Source organism: Oryza sativa, chromosome 7 (assembly GCF_034140825.1).
Source record: "Oryza sativa Japonica Group chromosome 7, ASM3414082v1".
NCBI lineage: Eukaryota > Viridiplantae > Streptophyta > Magnoliopsida > Poales > Poaceae > Oryza > Oryza sativa.
Window position 1 is genome coordinate 1,663,249 of NC_089041.1, and position 26,391 is coordinate 1,689,639.

The following is a 26,391-nucleotide window of genomic DNA, read 5'->3' on the forward strand; positions in this document are numbered from 1 at the left end:
TTCGTTTTGCGTGTTAGCTTGTCATTTCCGTCGTTGTGAAGGTTCGTGAGTGCGCCGGAAGTATTCAAGAAGATTAATTGAAGACCGATTATTGCAAGGCAAGTCACACAGATCCTAAACACAATCCTTTGAGCATGTTGATCCTATATTTAAATTCTCTATTTATTTCAACTGTGCATTTATTTTCGAATGTCACTGGGTGGTGTGAACCTATTCCTTTGTTATGGCCTGTTTGCATTGACTACTTTATTCCTTGATACCTTGGGTGATTATAACTTGACTAGTTGAGCTATATATATTGGTTCAGCTAGATATTAGATATGATTGCTTAGCCATGCTTAGAAACATTAGCACACTATTGGGATAACTTATGACTCATTATTTAAGGATGGTTTAATGGTAGCTCACGATGGTCAATCGTGATTGGTTAATTAATTACTTGCCAACTAAAACTTGATAATGGTGGGTTGTGAGCACATGGTTTTGAGAGTCGTGCTCATGACAATTAAGGACCGGTTCGCGAGCTACTGTTGTGAAACATTAACCGTGCCAACCACAAGCTATCGTGGGCAACGGCTTTACCTTTTGTATAGCATGGTTCATTGCGGAGCACCAGACTGAGAAGTGGCGGAGATAAGCCCACGGGGGTCGCTGGGGAGTCCATGCCTCTGGTTTTTGAGGGGGTGATTATGATCCAGGAAAGGTGCGCTGCGGTGGGTTGTGTTATGCAAGGGGTAATGTCACAGCTCCTTTCCGAGGTACCGTGGTGGTACTGAGGCACATGGTGACATGATGTGGGACTGTGTCTTGTGGGTACAGTGGTACACCTCTGGCCAGAGTAAAACTATTCGAATAGTCGTGCCCGCGGTTATGGGCGAGTTGAGCAATGTTTTTCGTGATTAGTCTCACACCTCTCACAATAATTATAGATGTTATACCCGTGCCCGCGGTTATGGGCGAGTTGAGCAATGTTTTTCGTGATTAGTTTCACACCTCTCACAATAATTATAGATGTTATACCTGGTAATAATTTGCTTAGCTCCTGGTTTGGAGTTAGATCTGTTCAGCCGGGTATGGTTGTTCAGAATGGTTGGGCCTGTGCAGCATGGGTGTGCTGTTCAGTGTTGATTAAAATTTCTGATTAATTACTCCACTGTTTTACTTCTCTTAAATGTTTTGCTAAATGCTGCTTTTGCAAATGAGCCTATATTATGCCATCCTTTGGTATCCTTGTGCACTTGCATATTTGCTGTGTGGCTTGCTGAGTATGTCATATGCTCACCTTGCAATAATCAATCAACCTCAGTTGAAGAAAAAGGATCCAGAAGGAGAAGACGTTTGGCTTATACCCCAGTTGAGCTGCCTGTGGGAGTGGAGCCGGAGCTTCGCTAGATTTTATTTTCCGCTGCAGTTTTCTTCTTGGTGAGGACTAAGTGCCTCATAAGTAAGTATTTATCGTTTTAGTTAATTTGATGAATCTGTATATTAAATTGTCAGTTTGTGTACCTCGGCTGATTCCTGGACGAGGATTTTATGCACAAATAAGTTCGGAAATTACTAGTGAATTTCCGGGCGTGACATCTTATATGCACTTTAGACTCTTCTCCCAATATTGCTTATTTTTTATTTTTAAATTTTAATTTTAGTTTTCTCTAAATTGTATTTCTATGTGGACTCTAAACTCTATTTTTATTTTATTTTCTTGATTTTGACTTTCAATTTACTCTAAATTCCTATATGGACTCTAGACTCTTTTTTCAATATTCTTATTTTTTAATTCTGAATTTCTGTTGTTTCTAATTGTATTTCTATATAGACTCTAAACTCATCTTTTAATATTCTTTATTTTTTAGCCCACGCAAATTGCACGGCTAATATCATTATATTTTCTCTCATATAATAGCATATATGTTTTCTCAATGTATTATTCAAATATATTAAAATGACAACATACTTTTAGATTTTGTACTAACTTTATCAAACTACTAATGTGTAATATTCATATTGTATTTCAGTTATTTATAAATTGTATTTCTATATGGACTCTCTTCCAATGTTTCTTGTTTTTTAATTCCGAATTTCAACTATTTACAAACTGTATTTCTATATGGACTCTGTTTTTCTTTTTCTCCAATTAATATGATAATTTCTCAGCCGTGAGAGCGAACATGGATGGTCCTTTTTCTATTCCTTTAATTATTTAATAGATTTGTACATGAAATGAGTCCTATAAAAAAGTTAAATGTTTTTCTTTTAAGAAGGAAGCTCATGAATTCTCCTCTCTCTTTCTTAGTAAATCTTGGAAATCTTTGATCGACTTGAAGTAGAAGAAAGTATATTATTTTTATAGTAATATATGCATTAGGATGGTGGCCAATTGATGGATGTTTTTATTTCTTTAAAGAATTTTTAACAACTTCTTATTATTCCCCTCGAATATAACTAGTTTTACTTTGGTTATTACTATATAAGCATACAAACCATTATTCATGTAATTACACAGTTAGTTAGTTCATAAATATTAATAATGGTTTGGAATTAGTTTCTTAAGTGTTTATTTGTTTTCCTTCAAAGTAAACTAGATGGGTAGCACTAGCATCCATGCAAAATTATGTTTTTTTTACAGATGATTTTCTTAAATTTTGTTAAACAGTCATCTTGTTGTCTTACCATATTAAAAGAAATTGAATATCGGGTTTCTAGTTTTACAGTTTTAAAAGTCACACCAGTCGCCACCTATGACTCCTTTGTCGCCCCATTATTTACATGTCCAACATGTCATGGCTTCTATTCATTCCTCCTAGAGACCTTTAAAAATTGTACCTTGTAGCTTTTAGAATTCATTGCTATGACAGGTTCCCATTTTATTGTTTTTAGAAGCCCCATCAAACGCTGCCACTGTGCTTTTTTTATGGCCAGCCCGCTACTCACCTCTTTATTGTCATTGAGATTAGAAAAATCAAACATGATCATCGTTGGGATTCCTTTTCTTACTTTTAGAAGTTTCATCAATCGCACTGATCCTACTGCTTTACTACCTGCCAACCGCCTTTCTAGATTGTATTTCTACTTGAACTCATTTTTTCTGTTTTTGGAATTTTTTTTATTTTGAATAGTATTAGTTAAACTCATGTTGTGTTCTACGTGGAGTGCTTTTTTTAATATTTCTTATTTTTATTCCGAATATCAGTTATTTATAAATTGTAATCCTATTTGAACTATTGATTTTATTTTTGTAATTTTTGAATTTATTTCATTATCTATTTCAAATTTTAAGTTGATCACGTTTTGTGTTGTAGATGATCTCACCTTTTAATATTCATTTTTTATTCTGAATTTTAGTTATTTCTAAATTGTATTCAGTACTATGGAACCCATCTTTAGTCCCGATTTGTAACCCCCTTTAGTCCCAAGTTACAAACTGGGAAGCACAAAGCGGGACTAAAGACGCTCATCTTTAGTCCCGGTTAAAATAACTGAGATTAAAGATCATTTTTATCTTTAGTCTCAGTTGGTGTTATCAATCGAGACTAAAGTGATGATCTTTAGTCTAAGTTGATAACAACAACCAGGACTAAAGATGCTCGGCGACCTGACACGGCCTGACAAAAAGTCATTTGAGTCATTCTTGGTAACACCAACCAGGACTAAATATCATGAAGTCCTGTTGGAGTTTTTATTTGAGGCTAAAGATATTCTTTAGTCCTAGTTCCTATTCGAATCGGGACTAAAGTGATTTCTCTAGTAGTAACTCCTACTAGAAATTTTATTTTTATTTTTCTGATTTCAGAGTTTATTTTTTTATTCTAAATTTTAATTATTCTCGATTTATGTTCTAGATGATGGTTTTTTTTTGCAATATTCCTTTTATTTTTATTCCAAATTTTAGTTATTTTTAATTTTTTTTCATGATTAAACTATCTTTTTCTTTTTTTCCTAATTTTGGAATTTACTTTATTTTTTATTCTCAATTTTAATTATTCTCATATAGGATAATATTCATTACTTTTAAAAGTAATTCCAAATTCAGTTATTTCTAAATTATATTCCTTGCTGAATTCTCTTTTTCTAATTTTCAAATTTATTTTATTTCAAATTTTAATTAAACTCATGTTGTGTTCAAGATGGACTGTCGTTTCAATTTTCCTTTTTTTATACTTGAACTCTCTGTTTTGTTTTTTAACTTTAGTATTTATTTTATTTTTTATTCCAAATTTTAACTAATCTCGTATTGAGTTCTATACAGACTCTTCTTTCAATACTACTTATTTTTAATTTCAAATTTTGGTTATTTCTAAATTATAATCCTACTTGAACTTTTTTTTCCGATTAGTGTTGGAATTTCTAGTCTTCAAAGTGAACGTAGTTTCTTCTTTCAAGGTTTTCTTAATAATATAATATATTTGAAATAAGACAACAACTATATACATTTAATAGTATCAAGATTGTAATTTTGTCGTGTGAGTTCTAAACAATGAGTTAAGTATGATTATGATTTGCGTCTCCAGAATTGATCGATGAGTCCAAGTCACCATATCATTGCTCATAGTCTGGAAGCCAATTGTTGTCTGATTGGTTGCTCAATAGCATCCTCCACTCTCACTCCTCAGCCCCCTTTTGTTTCACCTTAACCTTGGTGGCTTGGCTTTGTTCGTTTATATGGGTTGGGAACCATCTCGTACGCACGAAAAACGAAACGGTTCATTAGCGCGTGATTAATTATATATTAGCTATTTTTATAAAAAAGGATCAATATGATTTTTTAAACAACTTTCGTTTAAAAGTTTTTGTTGTAAAAAATGCACCGTTTAGCAGTTTGAAAAGCGTGCGCACGGAACACGATGGAGAGAGGTTGAGAACACTGAGCAAAGAACACAGCTAGACTTTTAAGATAACATTTTAGCTTTTATGTTTCTAAACCGGTTGCTTTTAAGCCCTTTAATTTGTTGGAATTAATGAATGGGCCTTAGCCCACTCGAAGATTAATTCTTTGGAAAATCACAAAAGCCCACCTCATGGGATGGCATGCATGTGGAGTTTAGTACCACCTTGCTTATTCTAGGAGAGGGGGACCTCCTTAAAAGGGAGGATGCCCTCCTAGCCACTTGAAGCATGTGTGGTGGAGAGAAGAGGGGAAACACACGCGCGCGCTCGCTCGCCTCGCCGGGCCGGGCCGGGCCGGCGGCGCGCGTGCACGACGTACGCGTCGAATGGTCCGAAAAATTGGCTCCTCACCCTTGCGCAGATGCAGCCTCCTTTTGCAGTTTTGTTTTGCTGCAAATTCGGATTCGTTTTGTTTTGGATCCGGATAAGTTACGCGCGACTTATCCGGTTCGGTTACGCGCAGTAGAGATCGTGCGGGCGCCCTGATCAAGCGACCCTTCTCTATATAAACCGACCCGCCGTCTTCACGCAATATATGCGAAAATCAATCTAGGGTTTGCCTCCTACTCTGTACTGCGCCGTCGCTCGTAGACTACTCCATCCCGCTCGCCGGCGTGCACCAGCGATCGGGAGAGCAGGTCTCCGGAACCTCTGCCTTTGACGTCCTGCACCGGGAGAAGGCGGCAATAAGGTTTTTGGGAAGCGCTTCGCGCGACTGCTCCCTGTTCGTTCGCGACGGCTCGCCTTCCTCTTCGCTCGCGTGTTTCGTGCCTTCGTAGACACCTGCGAAAAGTTTCGACCAAGCAGCCGATCTTTTCGTCACCTCGGTACGTGTTCAATATGTTGCGCATATTTGATCTGTTCATGTTATTCTGCGTAGTTTACATGTGTAGATCTAATGATGCGTTCATGCTAGTTTTCATCTGTAATGTCATGATTTATTTATGGAATAAATTAAATCTTTATATGCCCATAATCTCAACAATCCAAAAACCTTATTATAGGCACTGTGATTTTACTATGGCTGGTTTTGCCGATGCACTGAGGCCGGATAAATTCACCGGTGTGCATTTTAAGAGATGGCAGATCAGGGTCACTCTGTGGCTGACAGCTATGAAATGCTTCTGGGTGAGTACTGGCAAACCTGAAGGAGTTCTTACTGCTGAACAGCAGAAGCAATTCGAGGAAGCCACTACTCTCTTTGTGGGATGCATTCTTAGCATTCTTGGCGATCGTCTGGTCGAGGTGTATATGCATATGACCGACGCTAAGGAGTTGTGGGATGCACTGAATACTAAATTCGGTGCTACTGATGCTAGCAATGATCTGTATATCATGGAGCAGTTTCATGACTACAAAATGGCTGACAACCGTTCTGTAGTCGAACAGGCTCATGAGATACAAACCATGGCTAAGGAACTCGAACTCCTTAAGTGTGTCTTACCCGACAAATTTGTGGCCGGGTGCATTATTGCAAAACTTCCTCCATCTTGGAGGAGTTTCGGTACTGCACTCAAACACAAGAGACAGGAATACTCCGTTGAGGGGTTGATTGCGTCTCTTGATGTTGAGGAGAAAGCTCGGGAAAAAGATGCCGCGTCTAAGGGCGATGGTGGGCAGTCCAGTGCCAATGTTGTGCACAAGGCCCAGAACAAGAGCAAGGGGAAATACAAAGCTCAGCAGACCACCAACTTCAAGAAGCAGAAGAAGAACAACAACAATCCTAATCAGGATGAGAGGACTTGCTTTGTGTGTGGCCAAGTTGGTCATCTGGCTAGGAAGTGTCCACAACGCAAGGGGATGAAGGCACCTGCAGGGCAGACTTCTAAGTCTGCTAATGTGACCATTGGCAACACTGGAGATGGAAGCGGGTATGGTAATTTACCTACTGTTTTTTCAGTTAATCAATCTACTAATTGGTGGGTTGATACTGGGGCCAATGTACATGTTTGTGCTGACATCTCATTGTTTTCTTCTTATCAGGTCGCACGGGGTTCCACCGTCCTAATGGGGAATGGGTCACATGCTTCTGTTCATGGTGTTGGCACGGTAGATCTGAAGTTTACTTCGGGAAAGATCGTGCAGCTGAAGAACGTGCAGCATGTCCCTTCTATCGACAGGAATCTTGTTAGTGGCTCCCGTCTGACTAGAGACGGATTTAAGTTGGTTTTTGAGTCTAATAAAGTAGTCGTGTCTAAACATGGATATTTTATTGGTAAAGGTTATGAGTGCGGAGGCCTGTTCCGCTTTTCCCTTTCTGATTTCTGCAATAAGTCTGTGAACCATATTTGTGGCAGTGTGGATGATGAGGCTAATGTTTGGCATTCACGTTTATGTCATATTAATTTTGGCTTGATGTCTCGGCTTTCCAGCATGTGTTTAATTCCTAAGTTTTCCATTGTCAAAGGTTCTAAGTGCCATAGTTGTGTGCAATCGAAGCAACCTCGCAAGCCTCACAAGGCTGCCGAGGAGAGAAACTTGGCACCACTAGAACTCCTACATTCAGATCTTTGTGAAATGAATGGGGTGTTGACGAAGGGTGGAAAACGATATTTCATGACATTGATTGATGATGCTACTAGATTTTGCTATGTGTACTTGTTGAAAACGAAAGACGAGGCTCTAGACTATTTTAAAATTTATAAGGCAGAAGTTGAAAATCAACTTGACAGAAAGATAAAAAGGCTTAGGTCTGATCGTGGTGGAGAGTTTTTCTCGAACGAGTTTGACTTATTCTGTGAGGAACATGGCATCATACATGAGAGGACGCCTCCCTATTCTCCCGAGTCTAATGGGATTGCTGAAAGGAAGAACCGCACACTGACTGACTTGGTGAATGCCATGTTGGACACCGCGGGACTGCCTAAGGCATGGTGGGGGGAGGCATTGTTGACCTCAAATCATGTGTTAAACAGAGTTCCTAATAGAAATAAGGACAAAACACCATATGAGATATGGATTGGTAGAAAACCATCACTTTCTTATTTGCGCACATGGGGGTGCTTGGCGAAAGTCAATGTACCAATAACGAAGAAGCGCAAACTTGGACCTAAGACTGTGGACTGTGTTTTTCTGGGATATGCTCATCATAGCATTGCCTATAGATTTTTAATAGTTAAATCCGAGGTACCGGACATGCATGTTGGTACAATTATGGAGTCTCGTGATGCTACCTTCTTTGAGAGCTTTTTTCCAATGAAGGATACACATAGTGGTTCGAACCAACCCTCTGAAATAATTCCCAATTCAATCACACCACCAGAACAAACTGAACATACACATGAACTTGTCTCTGAGGAGGATGTCAGTGAAGCTCCTCGAAGGAGTAAGAGACAAAGGACGGCTAAGTCTTTTGGTGATGATTTCACTGTGTACCTCGTGGATGACACTCCTAAGTCAATTTCAGAAGCATATGCATCTCCTGATGCAGACTACTGGAAGGAGGCTGTCCGTAGTGAAATGGATTCCATTATCGCTAACGGGACTTGGGAGGTGACAGAGCGACCCTATGGGTGTAAACCTGTGGGGTGCAAGTGGGTGTTCAAGAAGAAGCTTAGGCCTGACGGTACTATTGAAAAGTACAAGGCTCGGCTTGTTGCTAAGGGCTATACTCAGAAAGAAGGCGAAGATTTCTTTGACACTTACTCACCTGTTGCTAGATTGACCACAATTCGTGTGCTACTTTCCCTAGCAGCCTCACATGGTCTTCTCGTTCATCAAATGGACGTTAAGACAGCTTTTCTTAATGGAGAGCTGGATAAGGAGATCTATATGGATCAACCTGATGGGTTTGTAGTTGAAGGTCAAGAAGGCAAAGTGTGCAAATTGTTGAAGTCTTTGTATGGTCTGAAACAAGCTCCTAAGCAATGGCATGAGAAATTTGACAAAACATTGACATCTGCAGGCTTTGCAGTCAATGAGGCAGATAAATGTGTGTACTATCGCCATGGTGGGGGTGAGGGAGTTATTTTGTGCTTGTATGTTGACGACATACTGATATTTGGGACAAACCTTGAGGTGATAAATGAGGTTAAATCATTCTTGTCTCAAAATTTTGATATGAAAGATTTGGGAGTAGCTGATGTTATCTTAAACATTAAGCTAATTAGAGGTGAGAATGGGATTACTCTCTTGCAGTCCCATTATGTGGAGAAGATCTTGAATCGCTTTGGCTACATTGATAGTAAGCCTTCTCCAACACCTTATGATCCTAGCTTGTTGCTTCGCAAGAACAAGAGAATTGCTAGGAATCAACTGGAATACTCCCAAATCATTGGCTCGTTGATGTACCTGGCTAGTGCAACTAGGCCTGATATCTCCTTTGCTATGAGCAAGTTGAGCCGATTTACTTCTAATCCGGGAGATGATCACTGGCGTGCGCTTGAGCGAGTAATGCGCTATCTGAAAGGTACTGTGGAATTGGGACTTCACTATACTGGGTATCCTGCGGTACTGGAGGGTTATAGTGATTCTAACTGGATCTCTGATGTGGATGAGATCAAAGCCACTAGTGGATATGTTTTCACACTGGGTGGTGGTGCTGTTTCATGGAGGTCTTGCAAACAGACAATTTTGACGAGGTCAACCATGGAAGCAGAACTAACGGCACTGGATACTGCTACTGTTGAGGCAGAATGGCTGCGTGATCTATTAATGGATCTGCCTGTTGTTGAAAAACCGGTGCCGGCTATCCTTATGAACTGTGACAATCAAACGGTAATTGTCAAAGTGAATAGTTCTAAGGATAATATGAAATCGTCTAGACATGTGAAAAGACGATTGAAGTCTGTCAGGAAATTAAGAAACTCCGGAGTTATAACGTTGGATTACATCCAAACAGCGAGAAACCTGGCAGATCCCTTCACGAAGGGACTATCACGAAATGTGATAGACAATGCATCGAAGGAGATGGGTTTGAGACCCATGTGAGTTATACTATGGTGGTAACCCAGTCTATGTGATCGGAGATCCCGTGAATTAGATCCTGGGAAGAACAAACCATTAATAAACTAGAGGAGAGTACCAATATATATACCCTATCCAAGTGAAGATGCATATACTCTCGTGAGCTGCAAGGCAGGTTGGCTATGCCTTAATGAGTTCTGTTGGCTTTAATTAGCAAAGATGTTGTCCTGCAGAGCATTCTTGAAGGAACTCACCTTTGTGAGCTTGACTGTTGGTCGCAGTCTATGAAGATTTTGGGTGAATCTTCTAGGAAGCTTACTAAAGACCTAGGAGTATGACTTATACGCTCCACCCGAGGGGTAGTCTACAGACGGTCTAGTACCAGATAAGACTTTGAGTGAAACTTGCTTGCACAAGACTTGCAATTCAAGGCGTAGTCCATTGTTCAAGTTGTGAGTAAGTGTAGCTTGGAGTTCTAGGTGGATGTTCAACCTTAATTGGTCTCCATCGAACCGCTGGTATATAAACAGTACATTGGAAAAGGCAAATCTCAGTGGGATTTTGAGATTTGGTGGGGGATTGTTGGAATTAATGAATGGGCCTTAGCCCACTCGAAGATTAATTCTTTGGAAAATCACAAAAGCCCACCTCATGGGATGGCATGCATGTGGAGTTTAGTACCACCTTGCTTATTCTAGGAGAGGGGGACCTCCTTAAAAGGGAGGATGCCCTCCTAGCCACTTGAAGCATGTGTGGTGGAGAGAAGAGGGGAAACACACGCGCGCGCTCGCTCGCCTGGCCTGGCCTGGCCTGGCAGGGCAGGGCAGGCGGCGCGCGTGCACGACGTACGCGTCGAATGGTCCGAAAAATTGGCTCCTCACCCTTGCGCAGATGCAGCCTCCTTTTGCAGTTTTGTTTTGCTGCAAATTCCGAAAAATCCGGTGCGTGCAAACGGCGTGGAGTCCGGATAAGTTACGCGCGACTTATCCGGTTCGGTTACGCGCAGTAGAGATCGTGCGGGCGCCCTGATCAAGCGACCCTTCTCTATATAAACCGACCCGCCGTCTTCACGCAATATATGCGAAAATCAATCTAGGGTTTGCCTCCTACTCTGTACTGCGCCGTCGCTCGTAGACTACTCCATCCCGCTCGCCGGCGTGCACCAGCGATCGGGAGAGCAGGTCTCCGGAACCTCTGCCTTTGACGTCCTGCACCGGGAGAAGGCGGCAATAAGGTTTTTGGGAAGCGCTTCGCGCGACTGCTCCCTGTTCGTTCACGACGGCTCGCCTTCCTCTTCGCTCGCGTGTTTCGTGCCTTCGTAGACACCTGCGAAAAGTTTCGACCAAGCAGCCGGTCTTTTCGTCACCTCGGTACGTGTTCAATATGTTGCGCATATTTGATCTGTTCATGTTATTCTGCGTAGTTTACATGTGTAGATCTAATGATGCGTTCATGCTAGTTTTCATCTGTAATGTCATGATTTATTTATGGAATAAATTAAATCCTTATATGCCCATAATCTCAACATAATTTGGGCATAGAGCCATAGTATAATAGAGACATAAGTAAAAACAAAGCTTCCCAAACTTAGTTTTGGCCTAGTAGTGTAACAGGGACTTAGTTTTGCGTCCTTGCAGTCAGAATTGCCTCATCCATGCACATAATTGCAATGACAGCTGAATTAAGTCCGATTAAAAGTTAGATAATCTCATTTTTTTTCTTCTCTCAGAATTCATACCATCTTATTTTTCTCCTTTAATTCAAAGACATTTTGAAGATTACTAGTATACATATAAAAGAATATAAATTGTCCACATAATCGTGTGGTTATATTTGCAGTTAGGTTAACGTCCTTTTCATGAAATTAAAGCGTGATATACCAAGCCAAGTTTCCCAAGTTTCAGGGTCTTAATTAATTTCCGGCAGACGAAAATTACTCAGGGCGTGTCACATTAGCTATTATATAAGATGTCGTATGGGATGTTCGGGCACTAATAAAAAACTAATTACAGAATCCGTCAATAAACTGCGAGATGAATTTATTAAGCCTAATTAATCCGTCATTAGCAAATGTTTACTATAGCACCACATTGTTAAATCATGGAGCAATCAGGCTTAAAAGATTCGTCTCGTAAATTAGTCTCAATTTATGCAATTAGTTATTTTTAGCCTATATTTAATACTTTATTTAGGTATTCAAACGTTCGATGTGATAGGGTGTAAAATTTTTGCATGGTAACTAAACATGTCCTCACTTGTAAGTTCTACGAGTGGTTGATTGACATGAACCTTTTCCTTGTTTGAACCTTCCGGCCATAAGACAACCAGTCAGAATAGGGGACCATGTGATATGACATTTTCCGGTAGATTGAGTCTTAGGCCCTCTTTAGTTCCCACAACAAAAAATTTCACGATGTTACATCGAATATTAGGACACATGCATATAGTATTAAATATAGTTAAAAAAAATTAATTACACAGATTGTGTGTAATTTGTGAGACAAATCTTTTAAGCCTAATTGCACCATGCTTTAACAATATGGTGCTACAGTACACGTGCATTTGCTAATGACGGATTAATTAGACTTAATAAATTCGTCTCGCAGTTTCCTGGCAGAATCTGTAATTTGTTTTGTTATTAGACTACGTTTCAAACTTTAAATATGTGTCCGTATATCTGATGTGACAATCAAACAAAAAATTTCTCCAACTAAACAAGGCCTTAGCGAAAAAAAGAGATGATTTTTACTGTCCAGCAGAGGTACTAGTAGTTCAGCAGGAGGTACCAGTAGTTCAGTGTACCATCTAAGGGGTAAAACGGGCACTCTTATTTTTTCCATTATTGTTCTCTCTCCTGGTGACTTCTCGAAATTGTCGCACTACGCCGGATCCGGTCATCTCTGACAGGCCCTAACTCTCATCTTGACGGATTTGGCCCCAGTCAGGGATTAGTGGTCACTGATGACTACACCTGATCTCTAATGGGTGAAAGTATGCCAATGGTAATTAAAACCTTTGACAGGCCAAATCGTTTCAAATCGTTGAGTCTAACAATGCTCATCCTGCCCAGCTAGATCCAACGATCGGAAACGATTTGGTACCGTAAGGTACCGATACCTCGAGGTACTTTTTGTTGGACCAGAGCAAATCTCTATTCGTCAATCAGGGAGCTCATCAAGGCTTTTCCCGCTTATAGTTACTTATATTTTTAACTTTTTATCTGATTAACATGCACCGCTAGAGAAAGCAGCTTTAATACCAATTAACAATCCCCTTTATTACCGGTTGTAGCAACCGAGACCAGTAAATCGACCAGTAAATCAAGACTAAAGATCTCGATGTTTAGTACCGGTTGAAAGAACCTTTAATAAAGATGCATACTAAATCATAAATTATATGTAGAATGTGGGATTGAAACTCAAAATCTACCTCAACCCTCACGTGCATTACCATATCCCACCTACTACACATATCTAACTTGAATACAAATGCTTTTTTTTACTAATCCTGGAGACATCTTTAGTACCGGAATATTTTTAGTCCAAATTAGTGTTATCAACCGGTACTAAAAATACATCTTTAGTACCAGTTGATAATACCAACCCGGACTAAAGATCCTCTAGCTTTAATTAGTCTCGGTTGGTGTTACCAACCGATATTAAAAATACATTTTTAGTAGCGACTGGTAACACCAACCGAGACTTAAGATGTTTATAGGGACTTGGATTTTTAGAACCGGTTTAGTACCGGTTTTTAATCTAGCCGAGATATTTGTGTTTTGGGGACTCGGATAAAAGATCGTTACTTTAATCTCTACAAGTGATGGAATTTTCTACGCACTCTTTCTTAAAAATATGACAGATTTTGCAGCAATAAACTTGGACATACAGGGCGCCTCTTATTACGTTCGATAAATACAGTATACATTAGTCCTCAATAAAATATCAATATATAGAAAATAGCAAACAAGCAATATTTTGTATCATTTGGGCCGTCCAAATTCTCTGCGCCAGATTAGCAGCACACATTGAATTAATATAGCCAAATCATCTTCCACGTGTAGTCAGAGGCAGCAAGTATAGTTGAACCAAAATGCTCATCTCTCATCACACTTGAAACGGAAACGATGGCATTGCGGACAAGTTGACTGCTTCTTTAATTTCTACATCACGGACACATTTAGTTCTGGCAACTGCGCATCGCCATCGAGGTATTGCAGAACTTGCCGCATATTGGGCCTTGCGTTTGAAAATGGGTGTGAGCATAATAATCCTAGCTTCAGTGCAAGGTAGGCTTCATCGATATTGTAGTTACCTTGGAGCCTTCTATCCATTGTATCAAGAAGTGATCCCTTATGCCAATTCTCAACCACCCAATCAACCAAGATGAGATGTTTACCTTCCGAGTTTTGCCTGATAGGCTTTTGCCCGCAAGAAACCTCAAGAAGGAAGATGCCAAAACCAAAGACATCACTAAGTGTAGTTGCTTTGCCTGTGTGAACTAGCTCTGGAGCTAAGTATCCTATTGTGCCGATAACATTTGTTGTATGTAGGTTACTGCCGTGGTCACATAGTCGTGAGAGACCGAAATCTCCTAATCTTGCATTCATCTCCTTATCAATAAGCACGTTGCTTGCCTTGACATCTCGATGAATTACAACTTTGTCCCACTCCTCATGTAAGTAGAGCAGGCCCGAGGCAATGTCTTTGATAATTTTGAACCTTTGTGACCAATTCAAAGTTGGTTGGCCATGAAAATTGTATAAGTGCTTGTCGAGACTTTCATTTTCCATATAGTCATATACCAAAAGGAGTTCATTCTTGCGCCGGCAATATCCAAATAATTGTACAATGTTGCGGTGTTGGAGATTCCCTATACTAACTACTTCAGCTATAAATTCTTTAATACCCTGCTTTGAGCCATATGATACCCTCTTAACAGCAACCTGTAATTTCGATATTGGAAGAACCCCTCTGTACACCTTTCCAAACCCACCTATTCCTACCAAGTTATTGTTCTTAAATCCTCTAGTTGCGCGAAATAGATCCTGGTAAGCAAACCGGCGTGGACCATATTCAACTTCCCAATCTTCGCGTACCTCCTTGTACACAAGTTGTCTCCTCACAAGTAGAACCACAATGCCAATAATTAATACCAATAGAATTGACCCTATTAGTGGAAGGATTAATAGAATGGATTGAGTTCTTGGACCACTATAATTAGGTGGTTCGGGTAGCTTGGGTAGCTTGGTAGAGTCAATGGTTGGAGCGGGACTGTTCATACCAAAGCTCCAACCAAGAACGTAGTGATGAGCTGTGCTTAAGCCTGTTGAGGATGAGAAACCAAGATATGATTGATTTGTAAACACTGTAGAAAGGTCACGGGTAACTGAGAGTAGTGGCCTTATAGGTCTAGCCATGCCAAGAGGAGCTATGGTCACATTAGTTAATGTGGTGTACCCGTCGTACTCTATCCAAACTTGAATTGGCCCTCCTCCGATGAGGCTCAAGTTTGTGAATGTGCCACCCTTGTCATCGTAGAAGCCAGCATGATAGGATTGCATAGAATTCAGACTATTTATGTCAATGCCAACATGGTTGTTGTCGATGTCCCCAAACTCATTGTTTCGGATGGTATCAAATTCGATGGCAAAGAGATGGTTGCTCAAACTACCGTTGTTTTTATCATTGAGAAGGCCCAGGAACTGGATTGGGAAGGCGGAGGAGAAATTATTGGTGGGAGCTATGAAGAAGGCGAAACCATGGCCCCTTATGTCACCAAATGAAGAGAGAATACCAAACACAAATGAAACAGAGAAAGATGTCACCATTCCATTAGACTGACCGAAGCGGAGTGGAGCCGGGTGCAACGCGTGGCCTTGAGCCCTGAACGTGTCCTTTGTCAGTGCAAGCAGGCCGGTTGGTATGATTTTTGCTGAGCCGTCCATGGTGAGATTGGCACCAGTGAAGCCGGCGTACATGAATCTTTCATGGTCACCACCGGTGCTGGAAGCTGAAAGATTGAGGGTTAGGAACAGAAGTAGGAAGCACAAGATGAGCTTTGTGCTACTCATCGATCGCTTCTTGGTTGACTTGTATTTTGTAGATCTAGTACTTGTCGTTGCGCAGGTGCACTGTCAGTATGGTAACTTAGTAAGCAGTTAAGGTGATTTTATAGGTTGTAAGCTGGAGCGCCGTGCCCTTCACGATTGGAATTAACTTGGAAATAAATGGTTATTTGACCTGGAAAATTTGCTACTCTTATAAACGACGACTCTTCAAATGTCACTCCTATTATCGTACTTAATTTTTATGTCATTGAACAGACAAGTTTTCCTCTTCTTTTTTACCACTTTCACCTACGTTGGGTGACACGGTGGATTGCCAACGTGGATTAGTGTTAAGAACTGATTTTTTTCCCCTTTCCATTCGCAAATTCACGAACTTAATTAGCATTATAAAAGGAGTAAATTTAGAATATGCCATATCCTGAACTCTCAAAATACATTTTATTTTTGTCTTTGAAGTTATCATGAATGTCATATAGATCCAAACAGACTCCAACCTACTAAGTGCGTTGCTAGATGCCACGTTGACACCTAGGTGTCAGTGAAACCCACATATCAGTCATATAGAAAAAATAAAATTAAAATTAAAAGAGGAGAGTAAGATGTTTGTAAATCTTTTAAAAGTAAAATTTTAAAAGAATGGAGAAAATACGTTTTAATTTTTTCCCCAAAATATATGTGACTGATACGTGGGTCCCATTGACACATATGAACCACCGTAGCGTACCACATCAATGTATGGAATAGCATACATGACATCAACTAAAAATACATTTTAAAAGTTCATGAAACTATATCATACACTCATACAAAGATCGTCCATACACATTATTCTTATAAAAGTATTGTTCAAAGCAAATTCCCAAACCATTTTTTTAGCTAAGTAGTTGAGATCTTTTTAAAACGTTTATAATTGTAATTAAATATTTTTCTTAAACATTGAATATTTACGATGGCAGCGAGCACTAATGATGAACACTGTTAAGTACTTCCTCCATAAAAAAAAATTTAAATTCTAAAGTTTAAATTTTGTTTAAAAAATCAATTTCTATCATCCTACCTACCTTCATCATGAAAAACGATAAGTTTTATCTCTTCAATACTCTTTACCTGCCTATCACTCTTACTATTTTTTCAATGATTAAAGATATTTTAGTCATTCTCACTCTTCACTAATTCTATCTTAAGATGTTAGGAATATTTTTTTTTGGGCGGGAGGAAGTAAGTGTAAAGGAATACAGTACTCTCGATCGCCTTTCCAGGCTTGTAAAAATCTCTTCTTTCAATGGCATGTACATCAGAACCCGTGGGCCAATTCTGCAATCATCCACACAATCAGCCATCAACTACTCTGAAAACAGAAGAAAATGACAAAAAGTGGATAAGCAAGCACCGAACAAGGCGAGCAGACTACACTACCCTTCCGTGCTGCCGGCCGCCGGCCGGCGTGCTCGACCTCAGCCATGGCGCCCTCCGCCGCCGCTCCCGAGATCCAGGAGCTCATCCACCACCCCTACGACGGCCGCGTCACCTCCTTCGTCGTCCTCTCCTGCGTCACCGCCTGCCTCGGCGGCATCCTCTTCGGCTACGACATCGGCGTCTCCGGTAAAACCACCCACCCACCACTCTCCCTCCCTCCCTCCCACTCATCATCGACGACGAGCTCGCCATGAACGACGCGCTACAATTGGTGGTGCAGGCGGCGTCACGTCGATGGACGCCTTCTTGGAGCGCTTCTTCCCGGAGGTGTACCGCCGGATGCACGGCGGCGGCGAGCGCGTCAGCAACTACTGCCGCTTCGACAGCCAGCTGCTCACCGCCTTCACGTCGTCGCTCTACGTCTCCGGCCTCGCCACCACGTTCCTCGCCTCGCACGTCACCGCCAGGCGCGGCCGGCGCGCGTCCATGCTCGTGGCGGGGGCGGCCATCGCCGCCGGCGCCACGGTGGGCGCCTCCGCGGCGGGCCTCGCCACGGTGATCCTCGGGCGCGTCCTGCTCGGCGTCGGCGTCGGGTTCGGCAACCAGGCCGTGCCGCTCTACCTGTCGGAGATGGCGCCGCCGTCGCGGCGCGGCGCGTTCAGCAACGGGTTCCAGCTCTGCGTCAGCGTCGGGGCGTTCGTGGCGCAGCTGATCAACTTCGGCGCGGAGAAGATCGCCGGCGGGTGGGGGTGGCGGGTGTCGCTCGCCGTCGCGGCCGTCCCGGCCGCGTTCCTCGCCGTCGGCGCGGTCTTCCTCCCCGAGACGCCAAACAGCCTCGTCCAGCAAGGCGAGGACCACGGCAAGGTGAGAGCTCTCCTGAGCAAGATACGAGGCAGCGACGGCGCCGGAGTCGACGACGAGCTTGACGATATCGTCGCCGCCGACAGGTGCAAGGTGACAGCGAGGCGCGGGCTGACGCTGATGCTCACCCACCGCCGCTACCGGCCGCAGCTGGTCATGGCGGTGATGATCCCCTTCTTCCAGCAGATGACCGGGATCAACGCCATCGCGTTCTACGCGCCGGTGCTCCTCCGCACCGTCGGGATGGGCGAGAGCGCGGCGCTGCTCGCGGTGGTCATCAAGCAGGTGGTCGGCATCGGCGCCACGCTGGCATCCATGCTCGCCGTCGACCGGTTCGGCCGCCGCACGCTGTTCCTCGCCGGCGGCGCCCAGATGGTGATCTCCCAGCTACTCATCGGCGCCATCATGGCGGCGCAGCTCGGCGACGACGGCGAGCTGAGCCAGGCGAGCGCGCTGCTGCTGATCGTCCTCGTCGCCGTCTACGTCGCCGGCTTCGCGTGGTCGTGGGGGCCACTGGGATGGCTGGTGCCGAGCGAGATCTTCCCGCTGGAGGTGAGGTCGGCGGGGCAGAGCATCGCCGTGGCGGTGAACTTCCTGCTCACGACGGCGGTGGCGCAGTCGTTCTTGGCCATGCTTTGCCACATGAAGGCCGGCATCTTCTTCTTCTTCGCGGCGTGGCTGGTCGCCATGACCGCCTTCGTCTACCTCCTCTTGCCGGAGACCAAGGGTTTGCCCATCGAGCAGGTCGGGAAGCTGTGGGCGCGCCATTGGTTTTGGAGGAGGTTCGTCGTCACCGACTCCGGCGTCGACGGCGAGGAGGAAGGCGAAGCCATTGACGCCGATAAGCTCTGAACAGTTAACCGTGCAGATCACTGACTGACTATCTGATTGTCTGACTGATCCGGCCACGGTTGTTTCAGAACAGAACTGGCTATATCCAACAACATGTGAAGACTAGCTAGCAGCACATTTTTTAGCTGGATTTAAGTATGTAACAATACATATTTGATTACACAAACCAATGCTTAAACAAGCATTTAGTAGTAACTTCCTTTTGTTTTGGAGGCCTTACAATCATACTAGATTATACATGTATAACATTTTACTAGGAGGAAATATGCCTCAAAATTAAAGAAACTGAAACTTAAGTTTATATATGGCAGTAGGTGGATGCTACCTCCCTTCGGAGAGGCCAGAGATGGTGCCATCGCTCACCACTGATTGGCAATATGCAACGGGTGAGTCCACCTGACGGTTCTGCACCATGTCCATTGGCGCCAACTCGGGAAATGGCAAGTCATGGTTAAGATACTGCATGACATGCCACATGCTTGGCTTTGCAGCAGGGGATTGGTGTGAGCAAAGCAATCCTAGTTTCAGCGCTAGGCATGCTTCATCAGCATCATACTCATTTTGGAGCTTTGGATCCATTGTCTCAAGAAGTGATCCCTCGTTCCAACAATCCATCACCCAGTCTACCAACAGGAGCTTGTCACTATTCATCTTATGTTCAATGGGTCTTCGTCCACAAGTAACCTCAAGAACAAATATGCCAAAGGCGAAGACATCGGTGAGGGGTGAAGCTTTACCTCTTCGTACTAGCTCAGGGGCAAGATATCCTATAGTGCCAACTAGGTGTGTGGTTTGCATGTCAGTACCATGGTCATATAATCTTGCAAGGCCAAAATCACCTAAGCGTGCATTCATTTCTGCATCAAGAAGCACATTGCTAGCCTTGACGTCTCGATGGATGACAACTTTCTCCCAGTCTCCATGAAGGTACAATAAACCAGATGCAACGCCTTTGATTATTCGGAAACGTTGAATCCAATCTAAAGTAGGATGGTTGCTATGACAATACAAGTATTTATCAAGGCTACCATGTGGCATATATTCATAGACCAATATAAGTTCATCTTTGCGCCGGCAATAGCCAAGTAACTGCACAATATTCCGATGCCGAAGGCGACCGATGCTAACAATCTCTGCAACAAATTCTCTTATGCCTTGCCTTGATTCATGGGACACACGCTTCACAGCAATCTGCATGTTAGATTTGGAAAGGAGACCCTTGTACACTCTTCCAAATCCTCCTGTGCCTAAGAGGTGACTATTCTTGAACCCTTCAGTTGCAAAATATAGGTCCTTAAATGAGAACCTGTGCGGTCCAAACTGAATTTCCCAATCTTCTCGCAGCTCAGCATATCTCAAACGCCTCCGCACAAATAGGAAGACAGCCAAGGTTATCAGTAAGACAGATGTGGCGGTTACTATAGGAACAATTATCGGCAATACCTTGCGCCGTGAAGCTTCTTGAGCTCTACGAGGTAGATCTGGTAGTTGAGCAGTGAAGAAAGGAGGAGTGGGTCCATTCATGCTAAAGCTCCAGCCTAGAATATAATGACTCGACCCTGCTAAGCCTGTTGCAGCTGATAAACCTACATATGCAACATCTGAGATCACTGATGAGAGGTCATAGGGCATTGACAGTAGTGGCTTGGTGGGTTTGGCCATTTTGAATGGAGCCAAGGCCACGTCAATCTGCTTTGCCCCTCCATCGTAGTCGATCCAAATTTGCATCGCCTCACCACTGATTAGACTCAAGTTATGGAAGCCACCGGTGCTGTTGTCGTAGTAGCCCGCTGAATGAGATGTCACGGAGCGAAGATCACATATGTCGATGCCGATATGGTTGTCATCGATGTCCATAAACTCGCTATTCAATATGGTGTTGATCTCAACGGCAAAAACATGGTTACTACGATTGCCAATGTTTCTAATGTTGAACAGACCCAGGTACTGTGCGGCTAACGCATCAGAAAAATTAGTGCTTGGGGCAACCAAGAAAACCATGCCTTGTGACCCAAGATCAATGTAAGGGGAGATGATGCCAAACACCAAGGAGGCGGAGAAGGACTGCACCGTAGTGTTGGGCGACTTGCGAAGCCGGAAAGGAGTCGGATGGAAGGCATGGCCTTTCATATTGGCCGTACTGTTGGTCAGCTGTAGCAAGCCCCCTGGCAGCACCATGGCAGCTCCATCGACGGTGAGACTGCTGTTGGAGAAGCCATAGTACCCGAACTGACCATCGCCAATGGCTGCAGTGGAGGATGGAAACGTGATAATTATCAGGATGATGGTGAAGAAATGGAGTACCGCAAGAAAGCACCGACGATTCTCGCCAGGGACAGGCATGGCTCCAAACAAAACCTGGAAGAGAGGAGGGAAGGTTCAACAATAGGGCATGCAGGAAGCTGCATATTACGATGTTGCAGTGTGCTGGTATAGTGATACAGATATGGCTGCCTTGCTCTTCAGTCAACGTAGCTTCATGACAAGTCTAAAATTGTGTGCTGTCATTCAATCTAAGTCTGCTGTGTTGACGGGCCAAATCAGTTTTTCCACAAATTTTGATAATTCGATCCTTTGCAGAAACTATTTTTACAAATGAACCGTTGCCAAAACTTATTTGAAATCTGACCCTTTTGCTCAACGCCAAATCTTGTGGCGCTGAACTTAGAAACCTCAGCGCCAAATAGCATGGCGCTGAATGTACGTTGGCATGCTGACTTAGTCTCTCATCCGTCGTGGCACGGCATTCAGCGCCAGCTGACGTGGCGCTGAGGTGTCTAAGTTCAGCGCCACACGATTTGACGTTGAGCAAAAGGGTCAGATTTGAAATAAGTTTTGGCAGCGGTTCATTTGTAAAAATAGTTCTTGCAAAGAGTCAACTTGTCAAAATTTGTGCAGTTTTTCCATACTGCACCTTCCTTCAAATTACCAGTGAAAATAACCGGGCCTGATTATTTTGATGGCCCAGAGAAAGCGATCCTCTGACTTAATTACTGTGTAGTTGAGAGTCACTGACATGTGGACGATAGTAAAGTAGGACCACATGTTAGTGATTTAACTGCATGCTCAGTTAAGTCAGAGGATCCGTTTCCGTGGCTCAGGATGAAACTTGAAATAAGGACCCTTAATACTATATCTAATTTAATCAATATGTATACATACATATAATTAATGTTACCGGTAAGCATTGAAATTAAGTGCACCAAAAGCAATGTCTATAATAAAAAAAACTTCATAAATATTTCCTTATTAAAAAATATTTTTAGATATAAAAGCATAGATTAATTCACACATTCTTTTTTCTGTAAAAGAGCAAAAGGATTGCATGTTAATTAGAAGAAAGCAAACATTATTAGTACACATGGTGATCACCTGGAAGCCATAGCAGACAAGAGACACGAACCAGTTAGGATAGCGGCAGATTACAGAAAATTTAAAGAGATCCTATGCAGTCGATTGTACCATACCATTATCATTTACATGTAGCGACTGCAGAGGATCTCAAAATCCGTACCAATATTGGTGGTTGCAAGCGCGGAGTGTGTGCATACTGTACTATGCCTAACATCACTGATTGACTATATAATTGTCTGACTGATCCGGCCACACGGTTGTTTCAGAACAGCACTGGCTATACCCAACAACATGTACAGACTAGCAACACATTTTTTAGCTGGATTTAAGTATGTAATAATACATATTTGATTACACAAACCAATGCTTAAACAAGCATTTCAGATGTCAAAGGGCATGCAGTCTAGTGGTTGCAGTGGCCCTGTTCGATAGGCTAAGTTCCTATCTATCTATTATATACTAAAAGTCCATTAAACTTCCTACAAACGCTTTTAAGCCGCCACGTGTCACTTCTACAAACGCTCTTAAGTCGCCACATCGCACAATCTAATCTCACCGTCGATTTTCACTTAAATTGGTGGACCCGTTATTGTAGACCATTAGATCAGATCTATTATTAAAAAATAATAACTTTTGCATTGTTTATAACATACTAGCGCTGTCTATTATATACTAAAAGTCCATTAAACTTCCTACAAACGCTCTTAAGCCGCCACGTGTCACTCCTATAAACGCTCTTAAGTCGCCACATCGCACAATCTAATCTCACCGTCGATTTTCACTTAAATTGGTGGACCCGTTATTGTAGACCATTAGATCAGATCTATTATTAAAAAATAATAACTTTTGCATTGTTTATAACATACTAGCGCTGTCCGTATGTATGATTTTGTACGATACAAATACTACTGCTGTTCTTCCCATATGTATACAAACGTACATGATTGTGAAAACAAAACGATAAAATTTCCTAATCTTCGCTAGAAGAAAACAAATACACATGTATACATAAAAAAGACAGAGAATTTATATATGCATTCATAAAAATCAATGGTCTTTTTAAAATATGATTTTCTACAATATAAAGATAAAATATATTACTTCACAAATATCAATATGTTTAGTTAAACTAAGATCTATAATAAATATTTAATCAATGTTCCTTTAAACCATCTTCTAAATCAATCTATTATATACTAAAAGTACATTAAACTTTGTACAAACGCTTTTATATCGCTATATGGCACTCAAATAAATTAGAGAAATCATTGAAATCTTTTATATACTAAAAGTCTATTATATATCTGCAAACGCTCCTACATTGTCACGTGGCGCTCTAATAAAATTAGAGAAATCCAAAATATTTAGAGTAAAAAAACAAAAGCATCCAACCTTATATTTTTCACTTAAATTAGTAGACCCGTTATTTTAAGCATTGGATTAGAGCTCTTAAAATTCCCATGCCGCTAATCTCTATCTCAGAAAAAAAAACATAAAGTGCTTATGTCGTACGATCGCCTCCCTCCCCAAAAAACAAAACTTAAATACCTGGACCATATACGATCGAAAAAACAGTTAAAGCCAAAAAAATAAAAAAGAAAACATGCACTAGAATCAGAAAGAAATACTAATAAGGAAAAATCATCAGTGTCGGCACTGATTTGTTGTCAACAGCCTTTAATCTATGATTTTATTAAAATAATACTACACAGTTAAACTTAATCATAAAGTGATAAATATATCATTACAAATGACACCAGCATGTAATAGCAAATGCGATAATAATGTTTCAAATAATTTCATATCATATTTTATGGTGCCAAATATCACAAATATAAAGCGTTAACTTGAATCTACATATGTAATAATTAAAATAACAAAACCTAGCATTTTTTAAGTACATCTATTTAGGTTTATTTAATTTTAGAGAGATTGAGATTCTCAAAGTATTTGGAATTTTTTCAAAACTTTTCTTATTTGAGCTGTGAGAAGCATAATTAATAGATTGATGAGAAACATTAAATTAAATTTTAGCCAGTGATAATAAAACAACATAATTTAGATGTGATTTTTAAGTGGATCTTTTTAAGTTTATTTTGGGTGAGATTGAGATTCTAAAAGTATCTGAAATTTTTCAAAACATTTTTGTTGCTCTTTGAGGAGTGAGAAGCATACATGATAGATAGTTAATTTGCTACAATACAACCCTTAATTCATCACAAGAATTATGTATTTTCTTTGCCAAGTAGTATTGGAAAAACATGAATAATCCAATAAAATACGCATAAAACTACTTATGTTATATTTTTTTATAGTTGATAGAGATTCTAATATACCGGGTATAATTGATGGACAAATGTTATACACCACTAAACCCAACTGTAAGTGCACTCTAGCGAATTATTTAATGTAAATAAGTTTGTGAAAATAAGTACATTCTTAGTATTAGTAAATGAGTCTCGTATTCTTAGTATTAGTAAATGAGTCTCGTATAGTTGCTTACAACATATGGTGGAAACAAATTTGGCGCTAAAGTATAAATCTTTATCAAAATATAAATAATGATATGGTGTTTTGCATATTCTCATGGTGGTATGTCTCTTTAGCTATAGTTTTTATTAAGTAGTGTGAAATGATTAACCCCACTCATTTGAAATACATCATATTATATATATTCCATTAAAATTTGAGAAGTACTTATTACTAACTTCATATGAAAAAAATGCATTTTCATCACCTCCTCCTTTATGTCCCTCTGTCCTTGAATGCAGGGTGCAGTACTTGCAATACCATCCTAAATATTGCATGGGTATGTACATGGTTGTGTTAAGGTGGTGTCTGTGAAAGGCCACCATAGGCAGTGTGACTAAAGTGACATACTTACCATATAATCATTTGTGAGTGTACTGATAATAAACTAAGTGTTAAAATTATACTCTAGGATGGTTTTTAGGGGTATGGCTACATCGATGCGGAACCTATATGTTTCAAGGCAGTACATACAAAAGCCTTCGTTCGCAGATACAGTCGACTTCATCCATTAGAGAGACATTCATGTTTATTTTAAACAGAGTTATCGTATTATTCGGTAGATATGGTATATTTAGACTATTTATATATAGATGCAAAAATAAGTGATGAACACCGGGTTATGCAGGTCGATGAATTTTTTAGTGTATTAAAAATGTATTATTTGTTTTAGTGGTACTAATACAGTTTTATTTATTAAAAGTTGACCTAATTCTTAAAACAATGATAGTAAGTAGTGATGACAAACGACCAGTTTATATATGACCAGGACAAAGGTATTTTTATTTAAATCTAAGAGACATTATTATCACGTTAGAAGTATATTAAAATCTACCGTCTATTTTATGGTAAATATATTTCTTATTTTTCTTATTGTAGGGTAATCTAAATTCTCTTACAGTGTGTGTCTCTCTCTATATATATATGATTCCTTTTAGCATTATTTTTTTTAATAACAAATAAGATGCCTGTGCATATGTGTGAATTTCCTTTCCGATTTATATTTCATAAATGTTCTCCGGTTTATATCCAGTCATTATATAGTTTGAAACACAAACTATAATACATGCCCGCGCGAATGCGCGGGCTACCTTCCTAGTTTAAAAAAAAGGCTGCATATATCCGATTGGATCCAGAGGCCGGGTAAAAAATACCATTGTCTAAAAAAATGCTTAAACAAGCATTTAGTAGCTAGTAACCATTTTTTTTATTTTAGAGCCCTGACAAGCAAACAATAGTAATACATATACGTGTACACTCCCTCCATCTTATAATTTCGCACCATGTCCATCGCCCCCTTCTCAAAAAAAAAAAAAGCTTAAACAAGCATTTAGTAGCTAGTAACCAGTTTTTTTTATTTTAGAGCCCTGACAAGCAAACAATAGTATTATATATACGTGTATACTCCCTCCATCTTATAATTTCGCACCATGTCCATCGCCCTCTCAATGGCTCACCTCCCATCACTGCTGCCGCCTCCCGTGGACAGGCTCGCCATCCCTTGGCCCTCTCCCCGCCAG

The 26,391-nt window shown here is 41.0% G+C and overlaps 3 protein-coding genes and 1 long non-coding RNA gene across 4 annotated transcripts; 2 read left to right on the forward strand and 2 right to left on the reverse strand.

Moving 5' to 3' along the window:
* The first annotated feature begins 5,887 nt into the window (after nt 1-5,887).
* On the forward strand, nt 5,888-7,240 carry LOC136357351 (uncharacterized). Its single transcript, XR_010742655.1, has 2 exons — nt 5,888-6,755; nt 6,868-7,240. It is a non-coding gene; the product is annotated as an uncharacterized lncRNA (long non-coding RNA).
* A 6,563-nt stretch (nt 7,241-13,803) lies between these two features.
* Nucleotides 13,804-15,930, reverse strand: LOC107281559 (L-type lectin-domain containing receptor kinase SIT2). The gene has a single exon (XM_026027154.2). The coding sequence runs from the start codon at nt 15,860-15,862 to the stop codon at nt 13,952-13,954; it is 1,911 nt and encodes a 636-aa protein (XP_025882939.1). The 5' UTR covers nt 15,863-15,930; the 3' UTR covers nt 13,804-13,951.
* A 1,238-nt stretch (nt 15,931-17,168) lies between these two features.
* On the forward strand, nt 17,169-19,289 carry LOC4342334 (hexose carrier protein HEX6). The gene is made up of 2 exons (XM_015789096.3): nt 17,169-17,461; nt 17,556-19,289. Exons 1-2 carry the CDS (start codon nt 17,320-17,322, stop codon nt 18,986-18,988), a joined length of 1,575 nt encoding a protein of 524 aa, XP_015644582.1. The 5' UTR covers nt 17,169-17,319; the 3' UTR covers nt 18,989-19,289.
* Nucleotides 18,086-21,424, reverse strand: LOC107281472 (L-type lectin-domain containing receptor kinase SIT2-like). The gene has a single exon (XM_015789095.3). The coding sequence runs from the start codon at nt 21,329-21,331 to the stop codon at nt 19,310-19,312; it is 2,022 nt and encodes a 673-aa protein (XP_015644581.1). The 5' UTR covers nt 21,332-21,424; the 3' UTR covers nt 18,086-19,309.
* Between the last annotated feature and the right edge of the window lie 4,967 nt (nt 21,425-26,391).

Coding starts and splice junctions, on each gene's coding strand:
- LOC107281472 (XM_015789095.3), bottom strand. CDS start 21,331: ATGCCTGTCCCTGGCGAGAATCGTCGGTGCTTTCTTGCGGTACTCCAT.
- LOC4342334 (XM_015789096.3), top strand. CDS start 17,320: ATGGCGCCCTCCGCCGCCGCTCCCGAGATCCAGGAGCTCATCCACCAC. Junction 17,462..17,555: donor CTACGACATCGGCGTCTCCG/GTAAAACCACCC, acceptor TTGGTGGTGCAG/GCGGCGTCACGTCGATGGAC.
- LOC107281559 (XM_026027154.2), bottom strand. CDS start 15,862: ATGAGTAGCACAAAGCTCATCTTGTGCTTCCTACTTCTGTTCCTAACC.